The sequence below is a fragment of the Eurypyga helias genome, unplaced genomic scaffold (genome assembly GCF_000690775.1).
Source record: "Eurypyga helias isolate BGI_N326 unplaced genomic scaffold, ASM69077v1 scaffold25521, whole genome shotgun sequence".
In the NCBI taxonomy this organism is placed as follows: Eukaryota; Metazoa; Chordata; class Aves; order Eurypygiformes; family Eurypygidae; genus Eurypyga; species Eurypyga helias.
Window position 1 is genome coordinate 5,399 of NW_010229278.1, and position 19,800 is coordinate 25,198.

General features: G+C 40.5%; 1 protein-coding gene across 1 annotated transcript; it reads right to left on the minus strand.

Moving 5' to 3' along the window:
• Nucleotides 1-392: 392 nt before the first annotated feature.
• On the minus strand, nucleotides 393-8,177 carry DBX2 (developing brain homeobox 2). The gene is made up of 3 exons (XM_010160353.1): nucleotides 8,085-8,177; nucleotides 3,264-3,451; nucleotides 393-862 (listed from the first exon to the last, which is right to left on the minus strand). The coding sequence occupies exons 2-3, from the start codon at nucleotides 3,339-3,341 to the stop codon at nucleotides 542-544; spliced, it is 399 nt and encodes a 132-aa protein (XP_010158655.1). The 5' UTR covers nucleotides 3,342-3,451; nucleotides 8,085-8,177; the 3' UTR covers nucleotides 393-541.
• Nucleotides 8,178-19,800: the final 11,623 nt, after the last annotated feature.

The following is a 19,800-nucleotide window of genomic DNA, read 5'->3' on the forward strand; positions in this document are numbered from 1 at the left end:
GTTATCAGCTGGCCAGTGACCATGCTATTTAAAACTAACTAAATACTGATACAAGTAAGGACAAATGGAGAAAACATGCTAAAAATGCTTATGTTTGTCTCATATGAACCCATTGTGTCATTTAATGAATTTCAGAAAGAACCCAAAGCAACTTACTATCTTGAGGGAAACAGGGTTATTCTTATCCCATGCACAAAAGAAATAAATTGGTCTGACTGCAATGAAAGATGAAAGTGATTCTCTTCACCAGTGTGACCAGAGCACAACTTCAGCTTCATGCTCTTCACTTCATTTTACTTACCATCAGTTCCTATTTCACTTTAAAGGTCAGTACAAGACGGGAAAAGACACAAGAAAAGACTGAGTATTGAAGAATACTTCTTAAATCATTAGTTGTTTGCCATTTTAATGGTGTTAGACTTTAGCAAATTTATGAGGCATAAACTAGTTAGCTTTACAACGTCCAAATATTGTTAGTCTTAGAAGACTGCTCATTCAAAGCCTGTGCTCTCCACTCAATTTACAAACTGCCCCAATTTTCTTAGGCTGATGATGTAACTGCCTTATTTGCAGTGTCTTGGTCAGGATACAAATAGAGTGGGTTCTGCGATGAATTTGCTCTCAGAGGTGGTTGCGTACTAGTCAGTCTTTCAGAATTTCCTGCAGAATTCTCTCTCCACCTCGGACTTGCCTGCTCCTGAGACACTTCCCACACAGATGGGCAGGGGGAGGTAAAATTCATGGTGGATCGTGAGAGGTAGTTCTCCTGAAGACCTTCTTCTTGGAGGCACCTGTTTGAAAGCACTTCTTTTTCTTTGGAGTTTCGCCATTTCATCCTTCGATTCTGAAACCAAATTTTCACCTGTTTGCAAGTTAACAAGAGTTTATTATCATCCTTTTCTTTAAACAACTTTACCCCGACAAGTATTTTTTTTATTTTCCATCCCCTTCATTTCATGTTTCTTCCTTATTTGTTGTTATAGTAGATGCAGTGAAGTTGACTGATTGACATTATCTGAGGATTTTCCTATCGCTATTTACTACAGTTGGGCCAAATACTCTCCTTGAATTTCACCACCTCAAACAGGTGATTATTTGGCTTAGACTGGAAAAAAGGACAGCCCAGTGACTACGGACAGAGCAATTTCCTATACCAACATTCTTCTAGACAGAAAAGGATTCTCAGAGTAAATTAGCATTGTCATTAACAAAACTAAGTGATATTACTGGTGATGTAGAGCCTTCTATTCAAACGAGGTTCTATGAACCTCTTGACAAGCACAGCTAAAATCAGCTTGGCCACATAGCTCCAAAATGTGTGTTATGACATATGATACAGTAGTGAGGATTTAAAGACATTCTGTCTGCCTGACTGCAGTTTTCCAGGAGTTGCCTAGAATCCATCTGCTTTCAAGATAAAATCTGTTTTCAAAAACACTGACAAATGCTCAGACATTTATGAAATGCTGGGAAAAGCTTGGGGAAATATACATCTAGGAACTAGTTTTACATAAGGAAATGGCAGGAGGATCAATCATTCAGACTGTGTTCTATTTTCTCTTAAATGTTTGCATTTAGTTCTAGCAGTCAGATATTTGACATGAAGGCAAAGGGGATATGCTTTCAAAGGTTTGAGAACCATTGCCTTAGATGGCAGGCACTGTTCCTCCAGCACAACTGGTCAGAAGACTGAAGAAGTAACCTTCACAGCAACTGCTCTTTCTTTCATAAGGAAAAAAAACCACCCAGAGAGATAGATATCATCTGATCTACCATCATCATGAAATTATTTTCCTGTAGTGGTAGTTGTTATCTGTGTGTTACTCCTTTTTTTTTTTTTTACTACTGTGGGCTCTCTTGAATTATCAAGAAGACACAAGAAAAAGAAAAACTCTAGGAAGTAACTGTAAGATTAGGAATTTGACTACCTATTGGAAAATTCTTAGGCAGCGCACTGGTGACTGCAATTGTGCATTTCCATTTAAAGAGTTTATCCTGTGGATATTACAGCTCTGTTCATCACACTGAGAAGCACCACACTGTGCTACTTCTTTTGTTATAGCTGCAGTGCTTGCGACGGAGTCAGAGTCATTCAGGTTGCAAGGAACCGTGACAGACCACAGGATCCAAGCTCCTGCACAAAGTGGAACCAACTGCAAAGTTGAATCAAATTGCTGAGGTTCTTGTCAAGCTCTGAAAATCTCCAAGATGATGAGAGCTCCCGTCCCCGTTCCCAAGGTTTTCTGCCCCCCCCAAAATGGCTTCTGCCATACATATCTTAAGCACTTTCACTCCTGCTGCATGCAGAGAAAGAGTACCATAGTGTCACTCTCCTTCTCAGCTGTATTCTAGAGATCTGCTTCTACTCCAGCACCTTCAGAATCCAATATGCCAGCAGCTACCATGTTCATTTTCTGCTGTTACCTGCTCTCACAAATATTTTTTTCCAGTTTCTTTCAGGTTTTGTTCTCTTCAAGCCAGACACTTTTCCTTTGTTTTCATCTACAGCTAGGTCAGGGCCCTGAGATGCCAGATTGAGCTACTGCCACTTGGCACCACCATTAACGTATTCGTTCAGTTAGAACAGCTCACTGGAGGTATTAGACCCTCAGTTAAACCCTGAAGTCCCACAGTAGTTCAACTCAGACTTATGGCAGAAATCCCATGAAATGTGAATTGGTAAGTAAAGTGGGAGCATTTTAGAAGGTCACCCTGCAAAATTTTCCCTCTAGAGTTTTTCTCAGCCAAGGATCTCTTTCCTTGTGCAGCCAAGTTTTTTTCTGTAGGGATGGTTGCCTGTCTCTTGGGACAGAATGGTTTCAGAGCAGTGTTGTTGACTGCATTGTCACTAGCTGTTCATCTGAGAGCGCAAAGGGTGCTCAGAGGAATGCAGGAGGGCTCTGCCCTCTGCTGTTTTCTGCCTGGATCACTGCCTATCAAGCAGTGGGATGCAGCATAGTTCCCTACCCCAAAAGCTCCTGAGACAGCTCTGTCACACAGCAAAATGGGAGTTGGAAGTGAAACGCAGAGTTCATGTTTCTCCCACTTTAAATGGAGCAACCAACTTTTGAATGTACACCTTCCAGAAATAAACTAGGAACCTGTTCAAGCATTCCTTGGTTAAGAGCTGCATTGATTTACTGAGATCTTTGCCCAGTGATGGAGCTCAGGGCTGCCCCCCTGCTGTTCAATCTTCCTCCTTCAATGCCATTTTAAAGATTTTTCCTCAAAAAGAAAGTCACAGATGTTCTGTTGTTCCTTACCTGAGACTCCTTTAGACCCAGGTTAATGGCCAGTTTCTTCCTGTCTGTTTTACTGATATACTTCTGCTTCTGAAACATTTTCTCCAAAGCTTTCCTCTGGTCTTCAGAAAAGACAGCTCTTCTTAATATACCTCTCCGGGCTTTGGAGTTAGACTCCTGCGTCAGAAGAGGCAGGACACTTTCCTCTCCTAATGGAAATGGATGAGAATGTCACATAATATCTAACACGTATCAGAGAAATATTAAGTGCTGTTCATTATAATGCGAGCAGACTACTGTCCCACTTTTGATTTGTTGGTGTTATAAGTGTGTCGTAATGCCTCAGTCATGTTCATTAAGGACTAAATCCTCACTTGGATCTAGAGGTGTTGTCAGTGGTCAAAAGTCTCCCCTTGACATGGCAAAAAGTAAATCAGATGAGTTCATAGAAGAACATTAACACAGGACCCATGCTACCGTAAAATTCAAATATAGTCAGGGAGAAACTTTTCCACTTTCCTTCGCATGTTATCATCACTGAGTAAACTGCAGTAAGTGTTCCTTACAAGGAGTTTATTTTCTCCTTGTGTGAAATGTAGAGCCAGATAAAAGTGGTCTGTAATACTGATTCAAAGAAAGTAAATGGGCTTTCTTTAGTTTTATTGACTAACGAAAGCTTTTAGAGTGAACTATTTCCCAGAAAATCCCTGGCCATTCACTTACTCATTCTGGAAACCACCACAATTTCTTTATTACAGGATTTGGGGAGTACTTGAACTTACTCCTTTCAGACTGTTCTCTAATCCTTTGACATCGCCTACCAAGTCCTGGGAGGGTAGTTTTCAATGAATCCAATTGCATCTCCTTGATCCCTACCTAGAGGGAACCCTACCCTGGAAGACAAAGCTAGGGGAAAAGAGCTGCAGTGGAGAAGTAGAACTGTTCACATTGTCCCTTCACTGGCCTCACAAAGAGCACAGAAAACCCATATCCAGATAAATCTCTCGCCTTCATCACACCCAGTAACGCCTACAGTCATAGCGCTTTCCCATGCTCCCTCCTCCCAGAAGGAGGCTTGGTACGCCTCCAGCACTCCTGGCTTCCCCAGACACTCACCCGGAGTCCAGTACCAGAGGCCAGTTGAACAGGGCCTGTCACCAAGCGCTGGATGTGATAATTGCATGGGGCACTTGCGCGTAGGCCAGGAAAGAGCTGCCTTTTGAATCAGAAACCTGTGCCATGGCTATATAGTCACTGACAGCTACAATCTTGCTGTGAGAGGGCAGCCACAAAGCTTTGGTGTGCACCATGCGCAAGTTAGACTCTACAGGTGCGAGCTGTCCTCCTGCTGTCCACATTCCTGCGTACATGGGACAAGACTGCCACCCCAGTTCATAGTCACAGCAGCTGCAAAGGTGTGCTGCTGTTTGATTTCCGTCAAGGATTATGTTCCTATCAAAGCCGGTGCCAAAATTCCCACATAAAGCAGATTTTCTAAAAGATTGCACACTCTTTAATGAAAACATCCATCCATTCTAGTCAGTTGTAGCAGAGTATATGCGTGTGAAAATGCATTTGTTCAACAGATAAAACGCTCTTGAAAATATGAATGAAATCCAGGTGCAGCTTTCACAAACTGTTCCTTGGGGCTACACCGCATTTCAACTTCTGTATGTTATACATACACACACTGGTATTTGTATCTTCAAACAGCCACAGAGAAACAAACATGAACTGAGGATATCCTAGAACTGCATTCCTATAATGATGAGAAACTAAAGTGCGCATGTCTTGCAAAGTTGACTAAATATTTTGTGGTGCATGTGTGACTGGTTTGATATGACATGTTACCCCTCTACCTTGCCTCCAGCTGTGATCAGTAGAGGAAGAGTATCAGAGGCTGAGCAAGTATATGATGATCCTTCCCTAAAATACACTGCCACTGTCAAACATCACTGATTTAGGGACCAACCATTGCATTCTGCTAGACAAGCCTTTTTTGTAATTTTTTTTACACTTTACAAACCCTCTTCATATTTGTCCCCCATAACAGTCTGTGGCAAAAAGCAATTATTATTCTTTAAAATGCTGTAAAGAAGTATAAATAAGTATAAATTTATCCAGATGTATTTCAATTTTCAAAATTATGTCTGAGAGCAGATACAAAAATGAATAATCTACTGGTAACTATCCTGATATTTATCAGTGTGACACAGACAGACTCCATGCAAACCAAAATAAACTACCTGCAGAACAAAAGTTAAAATGCCGCAATGGAGGTTACAGCAAAGGGCAAGCCAGGTTCATATTTCTCTGAGAAGTGCATACCCCCCTCACAACCCCCACCCCGAGCTCTCATCCTGCCCACGAAGCTGGGGGCAAACACTGTCTCTTCTTCCTCAACATGTTTTCTCTCCTTCTTGCTTGAATTTTGTGAATTTAGGTACCTTTTTCCAGGTAGCCTCTGAGCAGTTTCGGATGAATCATCAGCCATTCTCAAGTTTACTAGAAAGTGTAGTCTGACAGCAGAAGAGCTGGTACCTTCTCTCATCCCCACCGTGGGACAAGAGACACCAGCGAGGGAAGAGGTGTAACAGGGCTGGTTCTTGCCTCCTGGCCTCCATTCCACAATGGAGTTGTCAGCCAAGGACAGACGACACCAGATTATGTGACCCCTTAAAATTTGTCTTGCCTGGCTGGTTGTTAACAGCAAAGAAACAACCTCCCGCCGGAGCCCCGAGGTGCCAATTAATTCCCCTACAGGCAGCATGTAGGGTACAGTTTAACACCTGTATCAGACTAATTTAACAGGGAAGAATCTACACGCTCTAAGACACAGGATGTGACTGACTTTAAAAGATTAACCAAACAAAATGTAACGATGAGCAGAACGTTCACAGGCATTAGCAAACAGCTAATGGGACAAAACATTTGAAACTCATGTTTAGGATGATGAATATTCACCCCCAACTGACTAGCCCAGAGAATTTTTTTAAGAACACCCCATATTCCAAGGTGCATTCTGACTGTTCACATAAAACCTCATTTTTGGTTTGTGGATTAAAGGATTTTTCAGTACGTCGGGATAGGCAGTTGTTCATATATTACAACAATTCCACAAAATTAAGTAAGTCAGTTTGCAGCCTGTCACTCTGAAAGTGCATGAAAGGGTTTAGTGCTCTGCTGACATAAATGTGAAACTGTTACCAACTATTTCCTAGGTTGCTGGTTTGATTTTTGTCCTGCTTTGGGTTTTTTCCAAGTCTTTCCTTTGTATCCTAATATATAGTGATAAATGTCCTCTTAATCTGTGGAACAATCTTCATTTGCCTTCATGGCAGAGACCACCTTGAAGGAGCAAGTAAAAGCTTTAGTCATGGTTTCCATTTTTTCATTTGAATTCAATACATTCTAGTTAAATGGACAATTAATAGGTCACTTCCAAAATAGTAGTGTATCAGTCCTGGTTAATAAACAATCCCCACAGTTGATAATGGGCCTATGTATTCAGCAAGTCCCTGTATACACTCAGCTCATCCACTAAATCCCTTTTCAGGTAGACAGGGTTATATGGGAAGATGAGCTAGAATGAGTCTATAAAAGTCAGTTTCATTCACTGCTTTATTTTTCAGTCAAGTGCTTTAAATGGTGTCCAGAAAATCTCTTGGAATGTGAGACAGCAGAAAAGACTGGCACATAGAGTATTGCTTTATGGCCATACAAAAGGGCAACTGACCCTTGCCCAGGCCTTTTCAATGTGAAATGGTTCCTAAAGTTCATCTGCACAGTGAAAAATTGTGGTGAGGTCGCGTGTGGATGAGTAAAGTGAAAGTGGTGATTGGTCATGGTGCTGTCAGCCATTGTGGGAGAGCCAGGGCCATGTAAAACGCTCTGTGGGAAAGTGTCAGCCCCCTAAAGAGTTGCTCAGAAACTTGCAGCTCATTAAACTGCCAGCATTTGCTGCCTCACTTGTCAAGAATCATTCCACTTAGCAACTGCCCTTCTGAAATATTCATAAAACACACGCACATAGTCAGGAAGGGATTGAATGCAAATGTGATGAAAAAGTACATGCTAGGGCACGCATAAGCTCCAATTTTCATTTGGATTTGGCATGCGATTTCTGCTTTTTCTCTGTTTCGAAGGACGGGGAAATGTTGCTTCTGTTTGTATTCCTGAGTCATAAACACGTAAAATTATGAGTATCCCATCTTACACCACGGCACACAAGCTGTCCCATCAAGGTTGAATTTAGATTTGGATTAAATGGAAATGTGTTCCAGGTCTTAACCCTGAGCGTATAGTGTATACAGGCCAAAATTCTCTTCAACTCACTTCACCATTTTTTTTTACCTTCTAATTAAAAAAGGAAAAGCAAATTGAACTTGTGTCTGCATTTAACTGCTATAAAAAGAACAACGGTTTTATTTAAATAATGCTAGGGCTTTCTGAATCATAATTTATGCCTACTGTTAAAATGCATTAAAATGCAGCATCCATTTTAAGATCTTTCATCTTTTTTCTTATTTGCAAATGTTTATTGACACAGATCTTTACAAGAGTTACTGATTTTAAAGAATGTTTTCTAGCAAAGTGAAAACAAGGAGCTTTGCTAGGTTAGCTCTGTCTGGGTGTCTCAATGCCATTAGAAACCTCTCACAATTGCTCAGTGTACTTAAGTTTGATAAATCTTTGGAAACCCTCTGAATAGGATTGCTGTGATTTTACTAAGGAATTAGCTGCTGCCATTGCATCACCAATTAGTTTTCCAGAACACATTAAATCCTGCTGCTTTGGTTTACAGAATAACTCAAGCATTACTGATGAAGCATAAAAACTTACTTGGAAAAGCAGTGGGGGATGCAGGGTGCTGACAGGACCCACCGCAGCATGCTGAGTAGAATGGCGGGGCTCGGAGAAAAAAGGGTTTGGAAAGAGCTGCAAAGAAAGCAGAGATCTAATTGATTATCCATTGAGCTTAGGTGATATTCATAACAACAGTCCTCCAGAAAGTCAGGGTGTAAAGTCCTGCCCCACGAGTCCTTTTTCCTTTTTTCAAGACGGTGATATTTTTAAGGCAAACAATGATAAACCAAGTAATTGCTCTTTAATTTAGCAAGGTTATTTTACATGTGCAGCTTAACTATAATATACAAAACTCTCAATATATTTATGAAAAAAATGAAACACTGCAGATTTGAAATTTACTTCTGTAATTGCTATAATTAGAAGGTTTTTTCCTAAATATTGAGATTGCACATATTGTTCAACTGTCGAAATAAGTAGAACACATCTGAAAAAGTTATTTTAAATAACTCTAGTGAACATGATATTCTAGAAAAACAGAATATAGAAGTGAGTCATGCATCTGCTGCTTGTAATCCAATGCTGTTACTAGTACTCAAGCCAATAAGGACTTCAATAAATAAGAAACTTCTATGAATAAACTCTATAAAATGCAATGAGACAACCCAGCTGAGCTCTACATTTTCTACCTTAGAAAGGTCTTCATTATCTAATAATTCCTGAATTATTTTCTATCAAGCTCATGGGCTTTTCCATTTATCTTAATTACCTTTTAATTTGTGCTCACACTATTTAACTATGAAAGTTAGCATATATTTTTCTTTTGAAAATAAATACATCATGCTTGCTAGAACTGTGTGCCTGCAAAATGTGATCAGGATGAAAACATTGATGTCACTTTCCTGTTTTGGTTTAGGTAGAAAACAAACAGCTCTATACCCTGCACTGTAGTTTGTCCAAATCTCTAGAAATAACCTGATTAATTTTAAAAAAGTAATTGTATACTCAGATTTAAAAAAAAAAAAAAAAATCAATAATCAGTAAGAAAGATAGATAAATAGACAAACTATCTAAGCCATGTTGTTAATGTTTAAAGTTTTTTCAACTGAATTAAAAACAATGATTACCCAAAATTAGGTTCCCAAGTACATTTTATAGTATCATAGTAAGTTTTCTGACCGACAAATCTGCTGATCTTCCAAAGCAATAAACTATTGCTGTTGAAGCCTAACTCTAAACATTTTTAAAATATTTTCCTCTTTTTTTTTCTGAATTCACACAAGCTTACGCGAAAATTGCTAAATGTTTTGTGACTACAGCTTTTCATCAACACTTCATTGTTTCTAATGAAATATAAATATACTACAAGAGGAACTAATGGCCTACATTTGAGGTATATACTTGCAAAGCATTTACAAAAAGGAATGATTTACATCAGACATTAGTATTTTAAAACTTCTTTTCCACATGAGATCATCAAATATGAAACTGTGTCCTAAGGAGCTTAAAAGAGTCAAAAACGTGCAGCCAAACATTACCTATCAGATGTATCCAAGGAGCTTCAATGCAACTGGTGGGGTGTATAAATCAGGAAGGATTTGACTCACTGAAGAAGCACAGAAGGAGGAGAATGTACAGACCTGCCAGATAATCTCAGCCATCCTCCTGAACATGAGAAGGTGTTCTTGACAATATCTTTTATCTGCTGCTAATGTTTTATCTGCTGCAATTCCCAAACTCCCAGGTGAGGAGCATTTCCTCCCTTCCTTGGCAGCAACATTCCTCATGCCATTATGAAGTTTCTCTTACAGTCAAGTAAAACTTTGCACTTGTAAAAATACAGTAACAGAAAATTTAGCATACAGAAGGTGCCACACCCAACTCCTTGCTTCCTCTTCACATCTCAAATGTTCCTTGGCTGCCATAATGCCCTGTTCCCTTCAGTCATTGCTCCAGCACCTTACTCATGCAATATGATTTTTGTCAGACATGTTGGTTTGTCCTTGATATTGCCTGTTCCTGGTTTTTAACTCTCTCCAATTCCTTGCTCCTTTTTTGATAATGTGGTGCTCATAATATGTGATACAGCCAGGAGATGCCCAGATAAACCAGAATTGAGTAAGCTGTTACTTCAGTTAGATAGCATGCACCTGCAAATGAAAGTAGAGGAATAGAAAAGGATACATTTTCTCCATTGACTAAATTTCTCAACAAGCTGCAAGCAGAAAGGTCAGGAGACAGACCAAGGGTCAAGACTTGAGACATTTTGCTTAAGGACACTCCAAACAAGCAACATATTTTCATGGATATTGCTGGCAATGATTTAACACACTAGCACAGCACCATGATGCAAACCGTAGAGATCCTGGCTCTACTTCGGCTCGAGTCGATGGATATGATGCTTCTGCCTTTCTTGGGCATTTTACTTCAACACTCAACCAACTGCTGTCTTTTCTGCCTGCATGGAGCATATTCCTTTGCAGCAGAACCTTTACTTAAGAAATAAGATACAGGCGATCTCCTCATATAACCGAACCAAGTGGTTCCTGAGACCATTTTTCAAGACTGATTCGTTCTAGATCCTGTGGAATAAACAACGGCATTATGTCTCCCTAAGCCTATAGCCAATGTTGATGTCTAGTTTCTAAACTTTAACGTGCTCCAACTACAATGACGCACAAGCAAATTCCACGTTAAGTATATCCAACCACACCCACAGGTTACGTCTACTGAAGCTGTTGCACTCAAACCAGTGTGTAACAGTCACATCAGTAAAAAAAAAATCTGGCATAATACAGGGATACTCAACTCTATCTTGGGAGTTCTGTACAGAGAAAAATGTTAATGCTTCAACCTAACACATCCAAGTATATTTTTTATCTTTGATAGAAACAACAGAGAATATTCATCACATTAAATACCTTCTACTGTCTGCTTGAAACGGCATTAACAGAATGAAAACTGCTCAGAGAAGAATGATATATTTACTGCATATGTATTTCAGAATTATACAGTGATTGTACCTGTAGGAATGGCACGATACCTATCCATGCTGAGGACAACATGCAAAAAGCATTGCCTATGCTTTTATTTTCTGTTCACATGTATCATTGCTGCTCTAGCAATATTTGTTGTCAAGCGATCTGAAGCAAATGTTTGCTGTTCACATAAGGCTGAAAACAGCTGAAATGTCAGAATATTAGTTCTGTATTTACTGGCCAGAATGAAGTACACAATAATAAGAAGGAAGGTGTTGCTTTCCGCCGCATGGGGTGCACATTAACCAGGGGCCAAATCCTAATAATTTGTATGCAAGATACTTAATTCTTTTTCGCTCTGCATTCCCATTTCATAAAAACAGAGATTCTGTGAGACTAAGTGTTCCACAAGAGTCACACTTCACAGGTTTAGCTCCACAGATGCATGAAAATGAAATAACAGAGTATGGTATAAGTGCCTTTTGGCACTCAAAAAGTTGTACTATATGCTTTTAAAGAAAAGTTATTGGGTCATAAGTACAAATGGATGAAATATTAGATATTATTTTTTATTTTTCCCAAAACAGAAATTCCTTTGACACTCTTGCTGCATGCAAAATTTCAGCAATAATACTCATTTACATTCAGCTTTGTGAATAAAACACATTGTACAAACAGACAATAAAGTGATGCTAAACATGCAAATGGACCTCAAGCTCATCTAGTGCTAAAACTCAGAGATTAGTTCAGATACTGATATTTTAAAATATACTGCCAGCTCTGAAGGTATTCTAAATTCAAAAGCCCTCCCGTACTAAAAAGTTATACTGACAGGGGGACCAGAAATTCTCCTTCCAACTATCCACCATTTTGAGAGTAAGGTTCCTAAGTACAAATCAGTTTAAATGGATATGTAATTTTAAAATGGCTTATTATTAAACGCACTGTTTGTTTTTCCTAATCCTCATGTTGTGAAATGATTCAGGAAATAGTGTAAGCCATTAGCCAGCAGGAAAGGGAGAAGGCATTAAGGAAAAATGGCTATTGAGGAAAAGTGAACTGATGGTAAACTTCTGGTATTACCCATGCAGGGCTCCTTCACTGCACATGCTGATAGTTTGTTGGGGTTTTTTAAACCAACTGATAGAAATGTGGTATAAACCTGTGAAGGGAGCTGAAACACCTCCAGAAAATGATTCAGAAAGCAGCCTAGAGCCAGCCAACAAGAAATGAGCACAGAAACAGCCGGACCTCAAGTTGCGTGAACACCTTAATTCTCCAAGTGTTGCTAAGACCACATGAACTGCTTTCCACAGTGATGACCAGGCTCCAGCTCTGGCAGGCAAATTAAAAATATTATCAGTCAAATGATCCCATTTCATTTGAGAATCCTGGACAGTTTGTGCCCATGAAGTGGGCATAAGCAGACTGCAATTTCCTAACTCTTTCCATTCTTGGCAATGACTAAGGCAGGCTTTGCAAAGCTGCAGGAAAAGTTTCATGTCATGAAGAGCTCCCTGCAAATAGTTCAGCAATGTGTCTGCCAGGTTAGTGGTCCAGCTGAGCCACATGGCACCATTTCTGCTCCTGAACCACAAGCCTGGGGCCTCACAATGAGCCAGGACTCTGTCTCCAGCAGTTACTGTCTTTAGAGTGCAATGTTCCAGCAGCAGTTTTGCACCTAGCCAGCTGAAGGTGAGCTCCTGGCTGTGAGGAGGAAGCAACTGCCGCTGCCATACCCCACCAAAGGCAGTCACCACCACACGGACCTGACAAAACTTACTGCGAGAGCCTGTGGTAAAGCATCCCTCAGAGCTGGCTCTCCTGCACTCAAAGCATCACTGTCTGTTTGCTTCCTGTTCATCCCTGTAAAACACAACTGCATGGACACTCAAAGGACGTCAAGCCAAAAGGGCAGACCAGAGAGGTATACACAGATCGGGTTTAAAATATTGGCAAACGTTCATAGGACGGGTTTTGACGTTCACATAGAATCACTGAGGTTGGAAAAGAACTATAAGATCATCTAGTCCAACCATCAATCATCTAGTCCAACCATCCAACCAGTTCTAAATATATGTTTTTAAATCCTACACGAAAGGCAGATGCGAGAAGCGGGCTTCCATTTTTATACTGGGTCTCGGTGGGGCTTTCAAAAATTAGCAGAGTAGTCACACCAAAAAGGGCCTGAATGTGCTAACAGCACGATCATCGTTTCCGTATGCCTACGGCAATGTAGTGGCTGACAGTCACGCTGCAGATTAGCTGAGATCATGTGAATCATTGTCAATTTTCAGAGGCATCATTCACATGCCTTATTATTAGAACATGATTTGCTGTACATGATATTTTTCGCCACCTGAGGAAAGAGGCTGGGGACAACACATGGTCAGATTTCACTGCTGTGACAACCCAAAGCAACAACCAAACCCCACACCATTTTCCAAAGATTCCATTCCCGCTGTCAGCAGTAAAGGTGGCTTCCAACCTCCATGCCTTGTACACAGCCTTGCTATTGAGAAGAAAGCTGGGGATCTGGAAAGCTGTGAATTGACCAGCTTTGTCTCCGGCTTTGCCCTTCTACAAGATGCCCACGTGCTGATGTGCTCCAGCACTTCCTGCTTACCAGTTCTTGTCAGAAGGGGCATTACTGACATTTCTCTGTCTAAAAGTTCAGTGTGTTGTCTAAGCTCCCTGTCTGGGCCTCCTGTACAGTCAATGAGAAGAGATAAGTAGCTCTATAAAATGATTCATCACCTTAAAACAGACATCTAAAAGGTTGTGTCATCCTCTGGCAGCATCTCTCTGTATTGACTATGGATTAGACAAGATGTTTAGACAACTACATTAGGCTGGGCACCTATTTTCTATTAAACAGTTGAATTACTATGACTTTCTTAGCCTCTCATAGGTAATGTCAAAAGAATACAACCCTCTGTACAGCCACAAATGCTCCATAAAAATGATAAAATTCAGCCCTAATGGCACTGAAGTTATTTTCTTTGATTTTCAACATCTTACAATTTGTTTGGAAACAATTTCCTCAAGCAAGGCAAAATTAGGGTCATATGCTGCAAGAGGACAATCCACTGGTTTTTCATTGTTGCAGCCCTAATCTGAAATTTTACCATAGGCCAAAATGCACCACTTATTGCAGTGGTATGCACTGATTAGCTAAAATTTCCTAACTGGTCCAGTCTTGTTGCAGTATTGCCAGTTCCAACCAGACCAAAGCATCAAGGTCAGCTAAACACTGTTAGAAGGAAAAAATAACAAACAGTGGATTCTATTTGTTTTCCCCCCAAATAAGGAGTTTAGTCTTTCTACATTTGTACAAGGAAATACTTCTTCAAGCTGACATCTGAGATATTCCCATAGTCACAAGATTCCAAGGGTGCAGACTTTAGCAACACCAAATTGTCCAGTATTAATGCAGAAGAGGTAAAATCCTCAAAGTACATACAAAATACCTCAACAGAATTATGTGGTGTAACTTCAGAAAAAGTCGGTCTCTCAAGGGAAACTTCCATGAGCTTTTCAGCACAAAGCAAAGGCCACTTTACCCTCCAATATGACTCACCTCAAAGACACACAGCCCAGGTTACTGAAAATATTTAGGTGCCTAAACCAGGGTCTACATCTGATATTTGAAACAGCCTCCTACCGATTTATATATCTGCACTTGTTCTCTTACTGAAAAAAATTACCTTCCCAATTTTGCTATGGGTCATGATTGACCACAAAAGTGTAATTTAGAAAAATCAGAGTAAGAGTTATTTTGCAGAGCTGCATTATACAAGAATGCATAACACCTTCAGTGGACAATGGAAGCAGAAAACTTGCCTCCCAAAATTCAGGGGAATTGGTTAATGAAGAAAATCAAAGTATAATGGAACCTGAAATCTGCACTCATGTAGAGAACTTGGCTGATGAGACTAATCCTTATCACATGCATGTGTTTTCTACAAACATGGAGAATGTACTACAAGATTTCCGAAGACCAGCTCATTCTGCAACACAAAATAGATTTTACACAAGTTAATTCACTAACTGTAGGTGTGACTGATTCCATAGTTTCCCCTCGGTGAACTGCTTTTCTACAAACCCCACCACTTGTCTTCCTAGTGCAGCTCAGATTTTCCAGCTTAAGTGCTTAAGTCTTACTAAGGACCAAGCTCGGGATCCTTTTCCTTCCTCAGAGGAAAGAGCGAGCACTGCCCAGGCAACACTCCAGTCATCCGCTGAACCCAGACTGCCAGAGAGGTAGCTGGGCCAGAGTGTAGCTGGCACTAGTCTGGCTCTGGCAACCTTACAACAAGGACAAAGATTTTTCCTTTAAAAAGCCATTTTGCAGCCACTCTTGAGGTTTGCTGGGCACCCCAAAGCTAATTCTATTACATGGCTCACTAAGTTGGCTGGAAGCAGGAAAAGATGCTGCACCAGGAAGAAATCAGTTTGTGACTTCTGATACTTAATTCCCTGTCTCCAAAGACAAACTTTTAAAAAAATGGTGTCTCTGTGCTCCTGGCAACCAGGCCACAGAAAAGATGCCAAATAGATCTCCACACCCTAAAGAAACTTTCTATCCCCAGAAAACACCAACAAAACAGGAAAACCCTGAGACTTGTTAGTAAACTTGTCGCCTGAGTGAGGGCAGCACTTTCAGGGGCCAGTGCAATCCTGGAGGGAGCTGAGATAACACACTCATCTCTTTCCTGCCTTTTGTTTTACTGAAATTTAGTGTTATGTTGCTTGAGGACACACTCAGTTGGTTTGAAATCAATAATTAAAAAGCATTTATTCCTTAAGAGGAGGTCCAAAACAAAGGGAAAAAAAAATCACTTAATTTCAGTAATTCAAGTATCCCTCAGTTGTCATAAATAAACACAACGGATTTTAATAAAAATGGGCAATAAGGCATATTGATTAAAATAAGTGTTGCAGGATAGAATTGCTGTCATCACCTGAGGGGGTGGGAGGGAAATAATACTGGTCCAAAGAGTTAACCTGCACAGGATGGCCTGGTTTTATTTCCCCGCAATGCTACCACTTTTTGGTATTACCTCAGGCAAGTCACCTCATTTCTTTTTACTCCAGGTCCTCCTCCATGCGGTAGAAATCTCTCCAACCTCACTGGCCCATTAAATGCATTAAAATGTAAAGTATTCAAATGTTGCAGAAAGGATAGTTACATCTGTATCACAGAATGGATGTTTATTATTGTAAGTCCAATTTATGTTTACGATACGCTCATTCTAATTGCTTTCTTTTGTGTTACTTGCACTGTACTTTATTCTGCTCTATTGTATTCTGATGCTTTTGGCAAAAATCCCATCAGCTCAATTTTTCAGCAAGTTTTACCATGTAAGTGTCTCACTGTTATGTTTATTTGCTTTGTTGAGCTTTTCAGTTTCCTTTCTCTGTTAATTAAAGCAGAAAGCCAGATTCTTGCCACATCGGACCAAACACACGGTCATACCACTAGTGACCAGGTTCAGGCTGTAAAGCACTTAACTGTCATCCTCCTCCAGGGCCAATTACTTGAGAAGAGCAGAGCCTTTCAGAAAACAATCTCAGGTAGCAAAGTAACTGTACATTTCTCATGGAGGTCACTCTGACCTGGCTTTGGCCAATACTTCCAGAAACCAAGTCATGAGGAAAGGTTTGGAATGGACCTCTTTCAAGCACCTGTGCTGCAAGAGGCTGCATCTCAGCATCTTCTGGATAATTTTCCTTTGTCAGAAAATGCCGAGGAAAACTGTCAAGTCTTCTGATTTATCCATAAGGTAATGATAGCACAGGAGACCAAGGAGAGGGAGCAAATCCCAGATGAGCAAGCAGAAATTTGAGGACTTCCTCCACACTTAAGAATCCATCGGTTTGCTCCTAACTTTTATCTGGAGTTTCCCTCTTTCTTCAAGAAGCAGTGCAAGTACATGCTCACAGCTGTTACATGTTTTACTGGGAAATGCTGCTTTACAACAGCACATTTTTAAAAGTTCTTAGCCAGGAAGAACAGTCTGGGCATCCAGTGTTTAAAGAGCAGAACCAGATTCTGCACCTCTTCAATTAGTCAGGGCTATAATACACGCTTTAAAGATTTAATTTTTAAAACTCAATTTAACAATGGAAAATTATGATTTTAAGCTTTACAGACAAGAAATATATTTCTTGCAAGCCCACTCATTATCTAATTTATCTTATGGTGTCATACTTTGAGAACACTTTTTCAGTTCTTCATTTAGGATAACTTTGGAAGAGAACTCAAAATGCATATGCAGATAAGCACTTTAAGTGGTCAGACTGAATCCTATGAAACCTGTAAATTATGGGAATGGAAACTCGCTGGTAAAACTGCTGCTGAGAAGATACAAAGAGAAAAAATACCATGACCAGATGTCACAGATCGAGTGCCATCCCACTTGGTCTCCTTTGCAGCCATGGATAAGTTTTCCAGTTTACAGAAAGAATACCATACTTTAATTCTTCAGCACTTTTGTGGAGTGTTAAAAGGTACCCTAAAACGGAGTGCTTTCTGCATGTCTTTCCTTGATAGATGCTGTGGATACATGTTGGTTTTAGAACTGTAAAAAGGCTCAGCTTATTCAGTTTGGCCTCTGGTGTTATTTTATATGCCTTCCTTTCTGACAACTTTCAGTGAACACACTAGAATTTGGTACTAGATGAGCAATACAGATTACTGATTCAAAAAAATTTGGTATTTTTCAATTCTCCTTTCTATAGCATTTTTTAATTTTAAAAATCCTGAATTGTGCCAAGCTAGTTTGTTAGAGCACTTTCTGTCCCTGCACGATCTACAAAGCCCTTGCTAGGTCAGAAAGAGTAAAAAGGAAATTTTGCTTTATTATGTTCAACAACCTTAAAGACCTGAACCAAGATTTTCCAAAATGCCATGTGACTTGGGGGGTCCAACTAGAAGAGTTTTATTCCTCCAAAAACTCACAAAAATCAGTGAATACTCAGAAAAATCAGTAGATTAAAAAACCTTACTTAGTACGAATTCCTTAGTTAAAAGACCTTCATTAGTCCCTGAAGGCTAACATTCTTACTCTATCAAAACACTTTTGCCCTAGCATTGCATAAACAAAAACCTAACACACAGCCTAACCCCCCCAGCCTTAGGCAGAAATGCAAGTGCCCAATCTGAACAGTTCCCTCAGCAGGACAGTTCCAATCTAATTTAAATTTATGAAAGTCCAGGCACCTAAGAGCCCTCATCGCTTCAAGACATGCAAGTCAGGTCAGAATCCACAGATCCCTGTCAGAATATATACATCTTTTTTGCACATCATCTACATTTGCAGGAGACTCTTTTCCTTAGTGCATGAGGAAACCTAGCCTCACTGCTCTAATGTGAAAGCCTGGTGCGTTTTCCCAAAGCTCCCTCTCAAATCGCTGGGAGCTGTGGGATCACAAGAAACATAGGATCGGGCTCCAAATCACTAGGCAGACCTGCAATGCTTTGCTAAATTCTGCTGTAAGCCGATCAGAGAACTAATCCTGGAGGCAAGCATTTCAAAAACTCAGCATTCAGGAACATCTGTAATACTTAGAAAAAGTTTACCTGCAGCGAGGAGCGCTGGGACAGTTGCTATCTCCCCTTTTACACGTGCTCTGTACACATCAACGTAGCATTTTCTCTAGAGCTCTTTTTTTTGGGGGGTGGTGGGGGCTGGGAATATGTACCTAAACTTCAGAAAGATGATACGTGTCCTATTTCCTGGCCTGGCTTATAGTTAGTTAAAATAAACATGTTTAAAATAATTGACATGGTTAAGATAACACTTACTGCTGCGCAGGTCTGGAATATTCAGAAATGTTAATGGACACTTCGACTCCCTCCTGCCTACCTTTAAAGTACATCATGCTAGACCATCAAAAACCGGCTTGGGTTTTGCCGAACAGTTTGTAGGACCTAAGCAAAATTATGCTTGAAAAGAAAACAACTGTTATTAATTCCGGTTCTAAAACAAGTCTTTTGGCTTTATACCTTAAAGCTTTACCTCAATAAATACGATCGTTTGTCTTATTTTCATTTCAAGGAGATTTAACACTACGTGATCATAGATAAAAATTTTGAAGACAGCACGCAAGGCTGAAATAAATTTACATATTATAGCGGAAAGGCAAAATAAAATATATATGGTGAGTCTCATACCGAATTTTACGAATTAACTCTGAATTCAAACAGTTTCCTGACTGACAAAACGCTCATTCCTGAAAGTGCTTTAAAACGCTATTCACGTCCCGACAGACTATATTTCTATGAAAACCTGCACATTTAAGTAACAAAACCTGTCTGGCGGAGCTGTTTGTTACCAGTTCCGCCATACTGCGATCGCAGCCCCCTCCCGCCCCCGCGGCGGCAAGGCAGGCCGGGCCGCCGGAGAACGGGTCGAACCGGTACCAGCGGCGCATCTCTCCCCTGGACTCACCACCTAGCGAAGCGCTGGCTTTTACTTCAACAACCGCGAATTACAGACCTTTTACACAGCTTTAAAGAGTGTTTCACCTCCTGCCTCCCGAGCTATCGCTTCCGAGGGGGACGGGCTCGTCTTTCTCCCAAAACTAGGCACTTCAGCCCTTCCCGGAGCGCCTGTTGGAGGTGACTCTTTTACCACCCCCTCAGGCTGCGAAGAGGCAGCAGGCTGAGAGGACTGCGGGTCAGGGCAGTCAGAAGCGCTCAGGTCACCACCCGCACTCGCTACGCCCACAGGTGCGCCGGCCCGCGCACTTTAAGCCGCCGCCCGGCT

Bases quoted from the DNA above. Each gene is read 5' to 3' on its own strand.
- DBX2 (XM_010160353.1), bottom strand. From the start codon at position 3,341: ATGTTTCAGAAGCAGAAGTATATCAGTAAAACAGACAGGAAGAAACTG. The intron at 863-3,263 runs GTAAGGAACAAC...ACTTGCAAACAG, and splicing joins TGGGTCTAAAGGAGTCTCAG to GTGAAAATTTGGTTTCAGAA.